This window comes from Sinocyclocheilus rhinocerous, unplaced genomic scaffold (assembly GCF_001515625.1).
Source record: "Sinocyclocheilus rhinocerous isolate Xijiao unplaced genomic scaffold, SAMN03320098_v1.1 scaffold587, whole genome shotgun sequence".
Taxonomy (NCBI): Eukaryota; Metazoa; Chordata; class Actinopteri; order Cypriniformes; family Cyprinidae; genus Sinocyclocheilus; species Sinocyclocheilus rhinocerous.
In genome coordinates this window covers 556,905-574,496 of record NW_015632478.1, presented here as the reverse complement: position 1 = coordinate 574,496, position 17,592 = coordinate 556,905, and the positions used below count along the sequence as shown (strand labels likewise).

The 17,592-nt window shown below is 37.7% G+C and overlaps 1 protein-coding gene across 1 annotated transcript in view; it reads left to right on the top strand.

Moving 5' to 3' along the window:
• Positions 1-998: 998 nt before the first annotated feature.
• LOC107742581 (otogelin-like) overlaps positions 999-17,592 on the top strand; it is a 34,386-nt gene continuing 17,792 nt past the window's right edge. The window contains exons 1-21 of the mRNA XM_016555620.1: positions 999-1,003; positions 1,557-1,627; positions 2,176-2,274; positions 2,385-2,542; positions 3,806-3,927; positions 4,483-4,691; positions 5,443-5,573; positions 5,776-5,882; positions 6,066-6,175; positions 7,215-7,340; positions 7,436-7,544; positions 7,655-7,701; positions 8,057-8,202; positions 9,175-9,307; positions 10,320-10,497; positions 10,598-10,722; positions 10,838-11,050; positions 11,673-11,838; positions 12,800-12,874; positions 13,065-13,108; positions 13,248-13,413. Of these exons, the coding sequence (XP_016411106.1) occupies positions 999-1,003; positions 1,557-1,627; positions 2,176-2,274; positions 2,385-2,542; positions 3,806-3,927; positions 4,483-4,691; positions 5,443-5,573; positions 5,776-5,882; positions 6,066-6,175; positions 7,215-7,340; positions 7,436-7,544; positions 7,655-7,701; positions 8,057-8,202; positions 9,175-9,307; positions 10,320-10,497; positions 10,598-10,722; positions 10,838-11,050; positions 11,673-11,838; positions 12,800-12,874; positions 13,065-13,108; positions 13,248-13,413 (2,540 nt within the window). The remainder of the gene's footprint in view (positions 1,004-1,556; positions 1,628-2,175; positions 2,275-2,384; positions 2,543-3,805; positions 3,928-4,482; positions 4,692-5,442; positions 5,574-5,775; positions 5,883-6,065; positions 6,176-7,214; positions 7,341-7,435; positions 7,545-7,654; positions 7,702-8,056; positions 8,203-9,174; positions 9,308-10,319; positions 10,498-10,597; positions 10,723-10,837; positions 11,051-11,672; positions 11,839-12,799; positions 12,875-13,064; positions 13,109-13,247; positions 13,414-17,592) is intronic.

The following is a 17,592-nucleotide window of genomic DNA, read 5'->3' as shown; positions in this document are numbered from 1 at the left end:
AAACATTTTCCCCCATTTTGTGTCCCCCCCCACTTCTCAAACCAACGTTACACCCTTGGGCATTTGGTTAATTGTGTCAGGGGCGCACAAAAACAGGTGAACGCGACAGATTGCGCCCTGAGAAATTCCTTGCGAATTTTCTTTTAAAAGAAGTTGACCCCCCTGAAATTCATTGTTTAATTCGCACACTGAAAACACATCCCCTAGTGCTGGCTTTGTCGAGCTCTTTGGGACAAAAGCCGTCATTTCGGAGGCAGCAAAGCGGTTTCAGATGTCCGCCGGGCGCTCAGGATTGGTAAAACTGGAGCGGCAGTTCCCCAGAGCCGCTATTCACGGAGACACACTGGCCTCGTTCATTATGTCAGAATACATCTCCCTTGCAGCCTTGTAAGCTATATAGAATTATTGAATTCTCAGATATCAGGTGTGATGGGGAAAAGCGGGCAGAATAGAGACGGTTTCAGTCAGATAAGAAAATGATTTAGTTCTGAAGTGAAGTGAATCGCTAATCGCTCTCCTGCGGTAATAACTCTTATCCATGCTTTGCGCAGCACATGCTTCCAGGTTCTGTAGGCCTACAAGTGAACAATGATTTATTAGATTAAGACTTTGATTGGAATTTCAGATTTGCCCTGTGGCGTCTTGCTTCTGGGTCTCCGGATAAATTAGTTCTAGGAGGTCTTAATTAATCCGATATATGAGAACAAATTAAAGTAGGCTAGTTGAAGGATAGACTTTGTATTTTTCACCTAAGCTTAATTTGTCAACAGTCATAATTACATAGGCCTAGCTTGTAACACAAAATTCTCACTGCCCTTGTATTTAATCTCAAACTTTCAGTTAGCCTATGTCTCTTTGCTGACAATTCAATGTATTCTTTCAGTCTTAAGGCCCGTTCACACCAAGTCCGATATCGATATAGTTTTAAAAATCGTTCTAAATTTAAAAGGATAGCCGAGTCCACGCCACATCTATAACGATAACGGCACATAGGAACGATGTCGTTAGAATCAATTTCAAAACGTTTTTTCTTCCCACTGCAGATGAACGATAAAAACATTGACAGCCAATCAGCATCTTTCCTGCTAAAGCGGCAGAAGTCAATTCGCACTTGTAATAAACAGAACGTATAGTCCGCTGGTGTGGACGCTAATATAGACATCGTTGTGGAAATCTTCATAGTTATCCTTCCTTAGTGTCAACAGACCCTAATACAGGGGTCTTTCCAAGCCAAAGACCCCTTGGTGGATAGCGCTACAGACCAGGGGCCCCCTGTTACATATTGTAAAAAAAAAAAGGCATTGAATGCATATTATAACATTAATGTGCTTACATATTTTTATGAACATTTCAGTAATCATTTTTAATGAGTCATGCACATTACATTTTAATTGTACTTAATGCATTTGTAATACATTTGAATGTGGAATGAATATTTAGTTGAACTTCAGCTTTGGTTGTCACAAATTATTTCAGTAGGCTAATTGACAAACTGCCTGGACTACCAACAAACTATGTGTGAACTGAATTTTTATATATTTTTTCCCTTTAAAGAGGTCCTTAGAGAGCAACACATCATCAACAGAACAAACAGAAGCACAGAAGCCATCACCCCGCAGAGCCATCGGTAAGAACTGAGCAGAATGTTACAATAGTTTAGGAGGCCCAGTGCTCTCTTTGTGTATGTTTTGGTTCTTTGTGCACGTTCCCCCTGTTGAACGATGCTCTATGTGTTTTTTTGTTTCTTTTTTGCTTGCATGTCTTGTTGTTGACACCTGCACATATGATTAGGGGTTAATCTGTAAGGAACTGTTTGTTGATGTGTGTGTACAAGAAGTATGATACTACTTTTATTTGTGCATTGCATTTAGTAAGATATTATAAGCTATTATAACATATTAATAATTACTGTGTGTGCAAGTTTGTGATGCATAAACCTAATTCTTGTAAAGATAAACTGCAAGTAATAAGAGTTATGCTCATTTGAAATGTGAGAAAGGGACTGCCCCCTCTTTCACTAGACATCTGTTCAGCAGGCTGATGAGTGTCATCATTACACACAAGAGCGGGATTCATCTTAATGCTTCAATGACCATTTCAGCTACCAGATACCTTACACACGCTTAAATGCACTGAAACACACACTTTTTAATGTGCTTTATTTGTGCCATACAGGTGAGTGTACATCTTCTTGTCTGAATGGGGGTAGGTGTGTCCATCTAGACTCCTGTAACTGCACTTTATACCAGGCCACTGGAACACACTGCCAGACAGGTACTGTACTGCGGATCATACAATTTAATCTCATTTTGAGATTATTCATTATTGAGATTACTAATTTGAGATTAGTTTTGGCATGACAAATAATGGATAAAATGTTTCAGTCCCCAACCTAGGCTTTGAGCGAGAGATGACGTGCCGCTCGTGGGGACAATACAACTATGAAACCTTTGATGGACTTTATTACTACTTCCCTGGAAAATGCAGCTACACATTACTGAGAGACTGCGAAGACAGCACTCGGTCAAGTGTACATATACAGGTGATCTCTTATAATGTTTATAAAATAATATTTATTTCACTTTATTTTTAATCATTTTCTGTATAATAATAATAATAATAATAATAATCAATATTTACTACACTATACTTTTGGAATTTCACTCTATACTCCAGTTCATAGTGGTAGGTCACCTATAACCATTCAGCAACAATGAAAAGAGGGATCCAGCAAAACTTGTGGTGAAGGGTGCTTTATTGTATTTCAGCTTAGAAACCTTCATCAGTGTCTATCTACCACATAACCACCTATAACTATTTACCAGAAGATATGTCCTTTACCAAATAGTGATTTGTTGCCACCTGACTGTATTCAGCTACACGCTGTGTCTGGGGCAGCACCTTTTCAAAATGTATTAAATTATTTAGGTACTAATACAGTATGTACACTTTAGGTACTAAGATGTACCTTTGAGGTACTAATACACACTCTTTAGGGGTAAATAAGGTACAAAGGTATATCTTTTGAAACGGTACCGACCCATTGACAGCTTTTGTACCTTTTTTTCTGAGAGTGTATTAGCTTTAGATGTGGTTTGTTCGTCATCACTCCTCTGAGTAGATGAGACAAGGCTGACAGGAAATCGGCCCAGAATATTGGACTCATGTGCTGGGTGATTAGCAAACCTCGTGATGGCTGATATCAGTGTCCGTTCATATTTAGAAATCCCTACATTTGTTTAAGCAGGCTAATGTTCTCTGCTTTGCATCAGAGATGCCATAAGTGTGTGCGTACTGCACAGCTCTTGCCTGAGGAAAATATTTATTGGCATTCATAGAGAAAGTGATCTCATTATTATGGTCATTTATTCCCATTACAGTTTAATACAGTAATTACGGCCAGGGCCAAAACAGAATTGGCTTTGTTCTCTCAGACTCACTGATGGGAATCCAGAGGAGGTGAGCGAACTCAGCCAGGAGTTTCTTTAGGCCATTAGCTTAAGTGCCAATATAATTTATCAATGAATTGAAAGGATGGCCGACAGTAATGCAGAACTTAAGCAGGATTGGCCCGGCTGCTCTGGATAAGACGACTCCACTCTTTGATGGTGGAGAGGAAGCATCTTAAGAGCTGCACACACTTGCGGACACTTTATTTTAGTGATAATGTGGTTTACTTCCGTTCTATTTTAGCATTGGAATTCTTTTTAGCTTCAAATTTAGCTTTGTTTTAGGTCTTTTTTTTTCACTTCTTAATATGGAAAGATTCTTATATCATGCTTAATTGCTAATTATTTATCTGCAGGTGCATAATGACCCAGAATGCAGTTCTTTCCCATACTCCTGCACTCGTTCAATCAGCCTCTTCCTGCCGTGGGAGGGGGAGATTAGGTTACAGAAATTCAGTGTTACTTTCAAGGGTCAAAGGTAATGAACATTCACATTCAACCATACCCTCTGTCACTTAAAGGCACAATATGTAAGATTTTTTTATTAAAATATCCAAAAACCACTAGAACAGTGTTATATATTTTGCTGACTTGTGTACTTCCATTATCCCAAATGTTTCGAAGAATGTTTAAATCCAGAGAAATACATAATAAAAGCTCCGCTGCTTTCGAGCCGTGTGTCACGCTCGTTCAGTGGCCTCGTTTCGCTTCGACGGCTTTCAGCCTCACCCTGCTTCATTCTACTACGTTAATAAATCATTAGCTCATCCATGAACATGATTTCTGCCTGAGTCCCGTCTGATTACATCGGCTGTGAGGATGAAGACGACAACTCCCATGATTCCACACTCAGTCACGGCGTCATCAAACTACGCCTTTGTCTCTTTGTTTATTTTGATTTCTAGCGGCGAAAATTACATATTGTGCCTTTAACCTCAACCTGACCTGCACGCTATCTCAGTCATTCTTTTAAAGAATCTGTTCAATGATTTATGTGTGAGTGTAGTTCTAACTAAACTTCCTCTCTCTGTAGTGTACAGCTGCCCCATCACATCCATGATGTTGAGCTGGAGCGAATCTCTGACTACATTGTAGTGTCTCAGCCACAGGGTTTCACGCTGGCCTGGCAGGGGCTCACTGGCTCTGTGTACATCAAGATGAGTCCTGAGTTTGTAGGACACACCTGTGGACTATGTGGCAATTTCAATGCTGACACTCAGGATGACTTGAAGACCAGCTATGGCAAGTTTTACTCAATTTGTTACAGATTGTGGCATTTAAAAATAAAACTGTATGATGGAAAGGGACAACATCAGCAAGATTAAATCAAGATTAGAAATTGTAGATTTTATTTGGCAATATAGAAAAATAGTAAATTATTTGAACAGTAAGAAATTTAAAATGACAGTGATTGTACAGTTAGTACAGAACATTTTGTTTATTAACAAATTAGTTCTTTACTCTTTCACATAATTTGCTTCAAGTCAGACAATGTGCTGATGAAGCTTAGGGTAACTGACATGAAAATTATAGGAAGTTGGAATGTCAACTGTGGTGAAACACAACTGCTGCATCTAAAGCTATTAAAAAATTATATGCATAATTATACATTCTTTCATAATTATTATGTGTACAGTTTTTGAGAATGGTTTTTACTTTTTAAAAAAGCATTTGTCACACCACAGGATCAGTTTTTTTCCAAAGTTAAAACAAAATAAAAATAAAACAAAGATTATTGAAATATGTTTTACAAGAAAATTCCCAAAAAAATTCCGAAAAATCGGAAAATTTTGTTTTCTACTTCAAAATTTCACATTTACTTCAGTGTGTTAATGTCTTTTGCTTTGTAATTGTGAAATGCTCTAGCAATTTCTGTGAAAATTGTTTTTACACCATTTTTTTTCAGTGTACATTTGAAAATCTTGATGTTGATTGAAAAAGCACATGAACACATTATGCATCACTCAAATGCATTTATCGCTATTTTCTACAGGTGTTTTCACACAGGATTTGGCTATGTTTGGAAACAGCTGGGCAGAGGAGGAGCCACAGCTGGGCAGATGTCCTGTTGTTCCCTCTCTTTACCCCTCGCCATGTGCCACGCAGGATCCTCGTGTCTTATTGGTACTGCACTCACACACGCACGCACACACTCACACACACACACACACACACACACACTCACACACACACACACACACACACACACACACACAACCACACACACACACATGCTGTATATTCTTGTCTCAGACCAACCTGACTCATATTCACATCTACACCCACTATACACCTGCTGAATAAGGACTCTGGTTCTTCACTGCAGAAAGTGGAGGAAGTTTGTGCCACCCTACTGAAGGAACCGTTCCAGTCTTGCCATGAATTTGTCAGTCCATATTCATACATGGCCAGTTGCTCCAATGACCTCTGCCTGTAAGTACTGACACAACACTGAGCTACTGACATTACCACACCTACTGGAAAGCTATAAACCTACCTGTACATTGCAAAGCTACTGACATTACTTTCCAAAGTGTTATCCTAAACATACTTATGCTGTTGATGTTATTGCACTATATTACTCTTGTATGCATATACTTTTTTCACCTGGTGCAGGTCTGGTCCCAATGGTGATGTCGTGTGCCAGGTTTTCACAGAGTATGCCAGAGCATGTGCCCATGCTGGACATGCGCTGCATAACTGGAGAGCACACTTTCCTGTTTGCAGTAGGTTACATTGCAAATACACAATTGTTTGTGATATTTGAGTATATTTTGTATAGTTGTATAAATGTACTGGTAATATTGTAAAACATATATTTCTTAATTCTAAATTCTAAAGTCAGATGTTTTTCTGAATGACTAAACCTATATTTATGTGGAGGTTGCTGCATCATTTGACAACTTTAAACAGTCTAAAGTTGATCTTAGTGAAAAATCAGTGTAAAAATTGTTTGCACCAAGAATAGGTTATTCTGGTGTGAGAATTGTTTATTCTAAACTATGGTTAAAAAATTTGTGGTCGGGAAGATTTATTTTTTTAATTAAGTATCTCACATGAATATATCTATAATTTAATCATTTTATATTAATAATACATTAATATATTTTTTATATTGTAATTCATTCCTGTGATGGCAAAGCTGAAATTTTTACCAGCCATTATTCCAGTTTTCACTGGATTGGTGCTCAAGTAACATTTATTATTATTATACATTTTGAAAACAGTTGTGCTGCCTAATATATATTTTTCTTTCACTATCCTTTAATGAATAGAAAGTTCAAAAGAACGTCATTTATTTGAAATAGAAATGTTTTGTAACAATAATAAACATCTTTACTGTCACAATCAATTTATATGTCCTTGCAAATAAAAGTATTAATTTCTTTCTTTAAAAAAAAACGTACTTATTCAAACTTTTGAAAAGTGGTGTAAATAAAAAAAATTAACAGTTCATGGAATATTGGTAACAATGTATTGAAATATTGCTATTGCCTGCATTTTGTAAAAGCAATTAGGTCATGCATTACAGTAATTTTGCCACAGCTGTTAGGCATGAAACTAAGATGTAAAATCGCTGTAACGCACTCGAGTAATCTCGAGTGCCTTATTACTTTATTTTTTCCTGTAGATATTCAAGTTGTACAATTTATCATTGTCAAATATTTAAGTGCTTTTGCAGTTTGGCCATTTAAGTGTTAAAAACTATTTTATTTTTTGCTGTGAGATGCATATTGTGAGAGTATCTGTTGTTCTTGGCTGTAGGTGTAGATTGCCCCGGTGAGCTCCTTTTCAGAGAGTGTATTACCTGCTGTCCCATGCACTGCAAGATCGAACACATGTGTATAGACAGCAAGCTGCAGTGTTTGGATGGCTGCTACTGCTCTGATGGTAGTAACATAATACTAAATGAACTAATCACAAGCTTTATATGTGTGTTCATTTGTGAATGTTTGAAGATAATGAAATAATTTGACTTTCTCTAGATTTGATCTACGAGAATGGGGTGTGTGTTAAGGCATCAGAGTGTCCCTGTGAGCACCACGGCATGCTGTACCCCTCTGAACATGTCATACAAGAAGACTGCAACAACTGGTCAGACACTATATTATCTTATGCACTGCATACTTGGTTGAATGAAGAAGCATTGAAACCTGTGTTTGGGTGGTACTGAATGTATGTATCTATTTTTGTTCTTGTCTCAGCACATGTGTTGGGGGCATATGGAACTGCACTGAGCACAGCTGTCCAGGTGTTTATCTGTTTTTATTTAACTTTTTTCATATTTACTGTATGCCCTCATGATGCCTATTTTAATTGTTTCCACATTTCATTCATTCTCCTCCTTCTAAACCACATTTCACTGATACCAACTGTATCTTATTTCAATTTTATTATCTTTTGATTGCATAGATTTAATTTATTTAGTCAAACATAACAAATCAAATTCTCCAGTCCTCATATAGTGCTTGTAATTTAACGCATATTAAATTGTACTGTAATATTGTACTGTAATATTACAGTTTTTATTGTATTTTTAAGAAGATTAAAAAATCTTTCAGACCCCAAACTTTTGGACAGGGATGTACTCTTTTTTTTTTCTACAGGGGAGTGCTCTGTGACAGGAGATATGTTCTTCCAGTCGTTTGATGGCCGCGTTTATACATTTCCTGCTACGTGCCAGTACGTTTTAGCCAAGAGCAGAAACTCGGGCAAGTTCACTGTGACCATTCAGAATGCACCCTGTGGAGCCGTAAGTCCCTGTGCACTTTCATGCCATCCGCACCAACACAAACCTTGAGTATTAGCACACGACAGAGAAAAGACTTAAGGCATGCCAGATGTAGCATGCCAAAGCTTTATTCATCACGTTCCAGAATTGCTCTAGTGTAGTGATCTAAAGAGTAATCTGGGAGCTGGAACACAGCTTCAGTAGACAGACTTAAGATTGCAGCTTCTAGATTTGAGTGATTAGTCAAGCTATTGGCTTATTAGCAGTTAGAGTAACTAGACTTATTAGTATTTTAGTTCAATTAATCTCTAGATTAGGCACAAATAATTGCACAGCCTTTCTTTTGGCTAAAGTTAAATTTTTTGGGCTGAGATGAAACCAAGTCCTAGATGCGCTTGTACCGTGATTAGACCCTGCTTAGCTTTGACAGATAAAACATGAAACGATACAAAACATGAAGAGATTCTCTCCCTCAAAGCCTTCCTTTCCTGAAGCCCAGACCTGCTGATGCTAAAACTCAACACACGGAGATCAGTCTGGTGTATAGTGTCACTGTCTGGACTCTGAACAAGCTATTCTGCTTATCTGAGCCTCTGAATGACAGAGCCAGACAGAGACTTTGTAGTTGCTGATAGAGAGAGAGAGAAGAGAGAGTGAGAGATGTATTTCAGTAAAGCGACTGGTGAAAGATCCTCACATAGGCACCTGTTGGTAGCGTCCATCATTTCCTTGAATGGAACAATTCAGAGACCGAGTGGTTTATCTCCTGTGAACAGCTCTCAGTAACACTTTCACAAGCATAAATGCTTAATTCCTAAACGACATGATTACTGAATTAGTCAAAATTGAATCAGATGAACAGATAAGTTTGTGTCCCTGTGCAGACATTCATCCATTGTTTTCCATGCAGTAGTTCTATAGCTGCTGATATTATGTGTGCTGGTATGGGACGTTCTGACTCTCTGATTTTGTTCTGCTTTGTTATGTCTGCAGAATCTGGATGGTGCTTGTATTCAGTCAGTCAACCTGATGGTTGACGAGGATCCACATACTGAGATCACAATGAGCCATAGTGGAGAGGTTTTTCTGGCCAGCCAGTTCAGGATCTCACTGCCGTATTCAGATGGTAATGTACTACAGCTGATCTGGAATGAGATGTTGGCATGGAAATGTACTATAACAACTGCAAAAATGAACCAAAAAGTACTACCATGGGTTTTTAGACTTTGAAATTGTTGAAAGCACCTTGGACCATTTTAATACCAAGGTACATGAATTTTAGTACCATGGTATATTTTAAAATGCCTTAATATTAACATGTGATGCCACCCCTTTACCATGGTACACTATACTTTTAGAAAAAAAAGGTACAATTGCTGTCACTGGGGCAGTACCTTTTCAATAGGTCCACCATTTTGCCTTATTTATCCCTATAGGGTGCATATTAGTACCTTACAGGTACACATTAGCACCTGAATGGTACATTTTAGTACTTAAAAGGTGCAATTTAGTACCTTTTGAATGGGTACTGTCCCAGTGACAGCTTCTATATCTTTTCTTCTGAGAGTGTACTGCCACATACTCTTATATTAGTAGATTAATATGGTATATTTTTGTGTTTTGTGTTTTGTTCTATTACCTTGAATGTGTTCCTCAACTGAATCGGCATACAATACTGATTACATACAGACTCATATCCAACACACTGATGTCCATCCATAATACCTAGTTTTGTGTTTTACTTTTAAAGCAAGTTCTTTAAAGAGTTCACACAAGAATGTTGTCATCATTTACTCACTCTCATGTCGTTCCAGACCTGTATGACTTTCTTTCTTTTGTGGAACATAAAGAAGATATTTTAAGAAATGTCTTATTGTTTTTTTGTCCATACAATGAAAGTCAGTGGTAACCAAAATTGTTTCATTACCAGCATTCTTCAGAATATGTTCTTTTATGTTTAGCAGTAGAAAGAAAGTCTTAAAGTTTTGGAACAACATGAGGATGAATAAATGACGAAAGAATTTTCATCTTTGGGTGAACTATACGCAATAAAAATATGGAACGATACACAAAAAGTTTAAAATGTGCATCTGTTATTCATAGTCCTTCATGTGTTTAATATAGTGATGTCTTCTCAGATGTGTTGCAGATCCAGGAGCTGTCATCCATGTTTGTTCAGGTGAAGTCATCGCAGGGTCTGCGGCTGCAGTATAACTGGAGGGAGTTCAGGCTGTACCTGCAGTTGGAGAAGCAGTGGAGAGATGATACTGTGGGCCTCTGCGGAACCTTTAACGGCAACATTCAGGATGACTTCCTGTGGGTTTCACTTTACTTCCTGCTTTCTTTCTCCTTGATATCTGTTTTTGCTAATATTCAACTTATTATCCAACTTTTCGTTTTTGATGTGTTACTTTAGTGCACCCTCTGGCATGATTGAAAGCACACCATACTTGTTTGGAAATGCATGGCGTGTGTCTTCAGCATGCGTACCGCGGCCCATCTTACCCCAGCTTGACCCTTGTGACACACACCAGCAAGCAGGTGACATGTTCACCTTATTATGCAAAACCTAGCGCCTTTTTAAACTTTAGGTTTTGTTTTTAATTAATACATTTTTTTGTCTGTATGGCTTGAATGACTGTTTGTGTAATTTCAGCCACTTATGCAGTGGAGAAGTGTGATGTGCTGATGCAAGAGGTGTTTTCTGCCTGTCATGAGTATGTGAGTCCAGTGGGTTTCCAGCTCCAGTGTCGTGCAGATGTCTGCAAATGTGGAGCGCCGTGCCTTTGCTCCATCCTCGCTCACTATGCCCGCACCTGCAGGAGACACGGTGTCATCATTGAGTTCCGCTCACACCTGCCTGAGTGTGGTCAGTCTAACACTTACTCATGTATTCACTATCATTCCAAAGTTTGGGGTCAGTAAGATTTTTTCAAATGTTTTTAAGAAGTGTCATATCATGTCATCTCACTAGGTTTTGCATTTATTTGATCAAAATATTGTGAAATAACTAATATTGTGAAATATTGTTTTGTATTTTAATGTATTTTAAAATGTTTTTTTTTTTTTTATTCCTGTGATGGCAAAGCTGAATTGTCCAGTCTTCAGTGTCACACGATCCTTCAGAAATCATTCTAATATGTTGATTTAGTGCTCAAGAAACAGTGGTGAAAACACTGATTATACTTTTTTGTGGAAATTGTGATATGTTCTTTTCTTGATTTTTTGGTGAATACAAAGTAAAAAGAAAAAAACAGGATCTATTTGAAATAGAAATCTTTTGTAACAATGTAAAAATCTTTACTGTGACTTTTGATCAATTGCTGAAAAAGTTTACATTTGTTTAAAAAAAGAAAGAAAGAAGAAAGAGAAACCTTACTTACCCCAGACTTTTGAGTACATACCTTGATAATCAACTAGTGTACTGACATCTTTATTGTGTATGAGATTAGAATTTATATGCGTGTGGCCTGTTTGGAATGTTTTTGCAGCCATCACGTGTCCATCTACTATGGAGTATGGAGTCTGTGTGTCGTCATGTCAGCGTCGCTGCCTGTTTCTGTCTCTCCCTCAGCTGTGTGGAGATGAGTGTGAGGAGGGTTGCGTGTGCCCGGAAGGAACATACTTCAACATGCATACACACACCTGCGTGCCACGGTAAAAGTAAAAAAATAGTCATATGGACTGCTTTATGGTGCTTTATAGTGCTTTTTTGGAGCTTGGCAGACGTAGTCACTACACACTGCTTCAGAATTCTTCTTTGGAGTTGGAACAACATAAGGGTGATTAAATAATGACAGAATGTTAATTTGTAATGAATTGTGCCTTAACAACTGTTAAAACAGTTTTTATCCATTATATTTGCTGCATATTTAGAACCGAATGTAGTTCCAAATCGCATGAGGATCATATTCATCTAATTCTGTCAATCACACAATGGTTTTTAAACAGCTTCCCTCCAGCACTTTAACTTGTGAAATTATAAAAAAATAATTAATGCAAAATCAACACCCTTCTAATTATTTAAACACTAGCTCTGTGGCTTTGACCTAGATTGAGTTATTTAGTGTGTGTGAGAGTGAAGTTATTTGCAGTCCTCGTTCAAGCAGGCTGTAAAATGTTATGGATCTGACAACCTCAGGTGTTGTATAACGCTTTTAGCCTCCTCACCCTCACATGGGTTCACTTCCCTTAAATGTCCTGTGTCCCACTGCCACATATTCCGCATGTGCTAGAGTTACAGCACTCACACTGGCAGAGGCTGAGAGAAAGTCAAAGACGTGATAGACTCTACTACAGACTCAACCGCTGCACTGTGGCCTGCAGTCTCTCACCTCTAACCCAACTACTGTACTAGTTCAACTCTCTTAAACTGCTCAGAGAGATTTTATTGTCTCATAGGTCACGTGAGCTGAATCATGACTATGGTCATCCTCACTCCTTACCACTGTACATTAAACATTAAATGTCTTTTGATTGGCTGAGATGTGTTATACAGCATTGTGGCTTTCAGTGTTAGGTTAGTACATTGTGTTACTAGAATAAAAAAGGAGTTAGATTTTTTCTCCTTGGATATGACATAATATATTGATTCTGAGTCAAACATTTTTTGGTACAGGAGTGAATGTCCATGTAGTTTTCTTGGTGCTGACTATTCTCCTGGAGATGTGGTCATGACATCATCAGGTGTACAGTAAGATTGTCTTTTTCTCTCATATTAAACATCACCACACTGTCAAACTCTCCATTATTTCACATTCCCAATTACAACTAGTGTTTTGTAAAGAAATAATGTTTTATCTATATATATCACAGCAGCCCAGTACAATAGACTCTATGCCTCACGTAAGTTAAAATCTTTTCTTTTTTTTTTACCTCAACAGAATTTGCCAAGATGGAAAACTTGTTTCCCAGAGCTCAGTTATTGGTGAGTGTTGTATTTCAGCATCTTGATGTTATTTATCCATGTGAAACTCTTTGAATGTCTGTAGTGTTTGCAGTTTGTTAGAATTTGCATATCTACAGTGCTGGAGTTCAGTGTATGTTCTCCTTCTCTCCTCTCTCAGATACCATGTGCCCACCAGGGCAGTTTTATGAGGACTGTGGGAACCGAGCAGACGGCCACTCGGCCAATAAAGGTTTAGCCTGTGAACAGACCTGTGAGTCGTATTTGCTCAACCTCACCTGCTCCACTCATGAGCCGTGCATGCCTGGCTGTGTCTGTCCCGCAGGGTGAGTGGGGTCTTTGTTGTCTTCATTCTTAGTGTCTGTTATCACTTACAAAAACATAATGTGGTAGATTCAACATATTCATATACCAGTGGCATCTGGAGCTTTGCAATATTTACAAATGGCAGTAGGCAAGAGACTCGATTAGAAACGTTAAACTGAATGCGTTACAAAAGACTTATTTCAAAAGCTGTCAGTTCAAAAGTTTGGGGGTCAGTAAAATTATTTCCAGTAAAACTTTTATAATGTTACAAAAGATTTTTATAGCAAATCTATGCTGTTCTTTTGAACATTCTATTCATCAAAGAATCCTGAAAAAGCCTCCAATTAACATTGTTTTTTTTCCCATTAAATCAAAGATACAAGTACTGTATCTGCAATGGATTCCTTGCTTTAGTGGGACTTGTGTGCATTGAATCCTACACATATATTTATATAGATACAGTAAAATTGTTAATAAAAAAAAAAACATATGAGTTTTTGATGTAATTTATCGTGAAGGCATGTAAACGTTTCCCATGGTATTATGATAGCATGTCCAAAAAACATGGGACAATCATGGTACTTTTTTGCAAGTGATACTGCCATTGTGCCATTTACTATGCTGTTTAAGTCTCTGCTTCAATTGGATGTTTTTACAAGAATTTGAGCTTTACTGAGTATTAATATGATTGCTCTTGGTGTATCTATTCAATGTCTCCCAAATGCATTTTGCACTTTTACGGACATCGAAAAGTATGTTTATTCTTCATCTGTATTGGTAGTTTTATTTTTATATATTTAAAAGGTTAGTTGTTTCCATGTTTGTGTGTGATGTAGAGGATTTAGTAGGTGAATGGCTGTATGTGTATTTACGTGTGTGATGGGGCAGTGATCCATGGCTAAGCTTAGGGGGTGGAATCGCCTGAGCAGCGTCAGGAACTACTCATTTCGGACCCAAAATGACAATTTTATAGCCTCCAATTAACATTGTTTTTTTTCCCATTAAATCAAAGATACAAGTACTGTATCTGCAATGGATTCCTTGCTTTAGTGGGACTTGTGTGCATTGAATCCTACACATATATTTATATAGATACAGTAAAATTGTTAATTAAAAAAAAAACATATGAGTTTTTGATGTAATTTATCGTGAAGGCATGTAAACGTTTCCCATGGTATTATGATAGCATGTCCAAAAAACATGGGACAATCATGGTACTTTTTTGCAAGTGATACTGCCATTGTGCCATTTACTATGCTGTTTAAGTCTCTGCTTCAATTGGATGTTTTTACAAGAATTTGAGCTTTACTGAGTATTAATATGATTGCTCTTGGTGTATCTATTCAATGTCTCCCAAATGCATTTTGCACTTTTACGGACATCGAAAAGTATGTTTATTCTTCATCTGTATTGGTAGTTTTATTTTTATATATTTAAAAGGTTAGTTGTTTCCATGTTTGTGTGTGATGTAGAGGATTTAGTAGGTGAATGGCTGTATGTGTATTTACGTGTGTGATGGGGCAGTGATCCATGGCTAAGCTTAGTGGGTGGAATCGCCTGAGCAGCGTCAGGAACTACTCATTTCCATTACACATGCATACACTGGGATTTTTAGCTTATCTGGGTCACATAATATTCTTAATCGAATTCCATTCAAATATTTTCTCCACATAATAAAACACCTTTTCACTGGCAGATGCAGACCATTGACATTCCAAGCAAAGTAGTGCAGATTTGCAGAAGCACACAAACTCCCACGCGCACTTTCACGGACAGATGACATTCTGCTCTAGATGTTGAGGTCTCACTCGGATGGTGTCTGCCGGAGCAGGTGATGATGTCGATACAGATCAGTTAAAGGGTCTCCGCTGACTCAGTGGGAACCTTTGCTGCCGTCTATGGCAGGTGAAAAGAGTTCTTTGTCGCTCAACTCCACTTCCCCCTCTTTTCTCCCCCTCGCGTCACGTTCCCACTAAAGGGGCCTCAGAGAGCACGACTCTTGCTCTATAGATGGATTTTTGTCATCTGATACATTTAATGCCAGTGTCTACACAAGCAAACTGAGGTTAAGTGCCATATCACAAGCTTAACTTCCTAAAGCCATCCCTAGCCATAACAGCATGATAAGACCTGGTCTCAGTTGTCCTTTTATCAACACCAACACCAGCAAGGGAGAGTCTGGGAATAAGCCATGTTCTGTTTTTTACGTTATTTGTGAAAAAATTTTGATCTGTGAGATCTAAAGCAGCTCACATTTTGTACATGACACACATTGATTTGGTTGCTGCACATAGGAGTGTGTGCTCAATGCTTTCTTCTTTGAGATTAGTTGCTGTTGATTTTTTTTTTCCTTTTACGCATTTGATTGTTTTTTTTTTTTTTAGACTTGTTTCTGAGGTTGAGATGAGTATGACACTTGGTTTGTAAGTGCTCTGACATTGCCAATGCTGAATTACAAAGGCAATCTAATACTCTCACTACAAAGGGAAAAACTCTCATGAACATTCATCAGTCACGTAATGAAAGGGCTGTGAGGTCACGGTTGTATCTGGAGAGCAAGAGTCTCCACTGCACACAGAGGGGATGTGATATTTTAGATTGCTGTGTGTGTGTGTGTGAGATTCAACTTCTTCTGACTTATTGACCTTTTAAACAGAAAACATTACACAAGAGCATCATGGGAAATAAATATCATGACTGAGATTCTGTCAAGAGTGTTTAATAAATTCCTGCAACTCGATAGTTTGGCATCTGGGCTGGTGTAAATATGGTACAAAGGCCCCTTATGCCACAATGAGAAGTAGTGATGAGATTATTGATAAGTCTGGAAATTATTAAATGTGCCATACGTGTGGTCTAACATCATTAGAGTTGAGCGGTATAGTAGTAGCAGGATGTTGAATATAGGATGCAGCAATGAATTGTCATTGGGGTATATATATATTTTTTTATATTTTTCCTTGCTTTTAGTGTAAACTCACTTAATTTTCATATTTTTCATATATCAGAAATCAAGAATTTGGTCATTTAGCATCTCAAGTAAATGTACCTTGATTTAATAATGTTTAGATATTTTTATGGGAAAACAAGACAAAAATAGAAAATAATTTTTTGCAGTGTAGACGGAGGATTGGATTGGACTAAAAGTTACCTCATGCGGGCAGATTTTTTGTGTTGATCAAACATTGGTGTAAGTTACCAATAGAAACCCACAGTGTGCATTAAAATGAAGGACAAATTAAGGTTTTTCAAGGGTTTAAAACAATAATACATAGTTATTGCTCTGTGCCTCAAATCACTTCTGTGAGCCATTATATATTTAGCATATTTAGCAAAGATTAGCTAATACTAAAAAGAGATGTGGAAGGAATCCATTATTGATCGTCAGTCTACTGTAATACGTACATCTGAAAGCACCTAGAGTGACTATAAAAGGTAGAATGTAAAGTATTTGATTGCTTGCCCTCTGGAACATTGTCATGAGTCTTCTGATGCTCTAGACCTTTTACAGGTACTTTCCAGCAGCCATACTCTTTTACACACAGACACAGTGGGTATAGAAAAGAATCACCCCCCTTTAAAATAATTACTTTTTTTGCTTTGCAGCCTGAAATGAAGATGGACACAGTTTTTGTTTTTTGCTGTATTTACTCGGTGCAACTTATAACATCCAAGTAAAAGATACAACACCATCATGTCATAAAAATAAATAAATAAATAAACAACCAGAATCACTGAGTTGGAAAAATGATCACCCCACTACTAAAAATGACTTGTAAACTCAGATGAGGCTAATCACCTTCTCAATGGCACACCAAGCCATTTGACTTTCAACTGTGTTCAGCTGTGGTCATTTTGATCAGCTCAGCATGAAAAGAATGCAGGAATTTATGACAAAGAGTGGTCATTGTGTGCGTGTGACAACATCACAAATTTTCCACAGATGAGGCTTGTATGGGAGGGTTCAAGAAAAAAAACACTCCTCAAGAAAGGCCACAAGCAGTCACGAGTCAAGACTGAGCTTTGACACAACGCACCTTGAAGATTCTGAGGCAGATGAGACTAAAATTGAATTATTTGGCCTCAACACCAAACGATATGTCTGGCAGAAATCCAAATATCACCATTCCTAGTAAAGCATGGAGGGGGTAATATCCTGTTATGAGGGTGTTTCTCTGCAGCAGGGACTGGAGCAATTG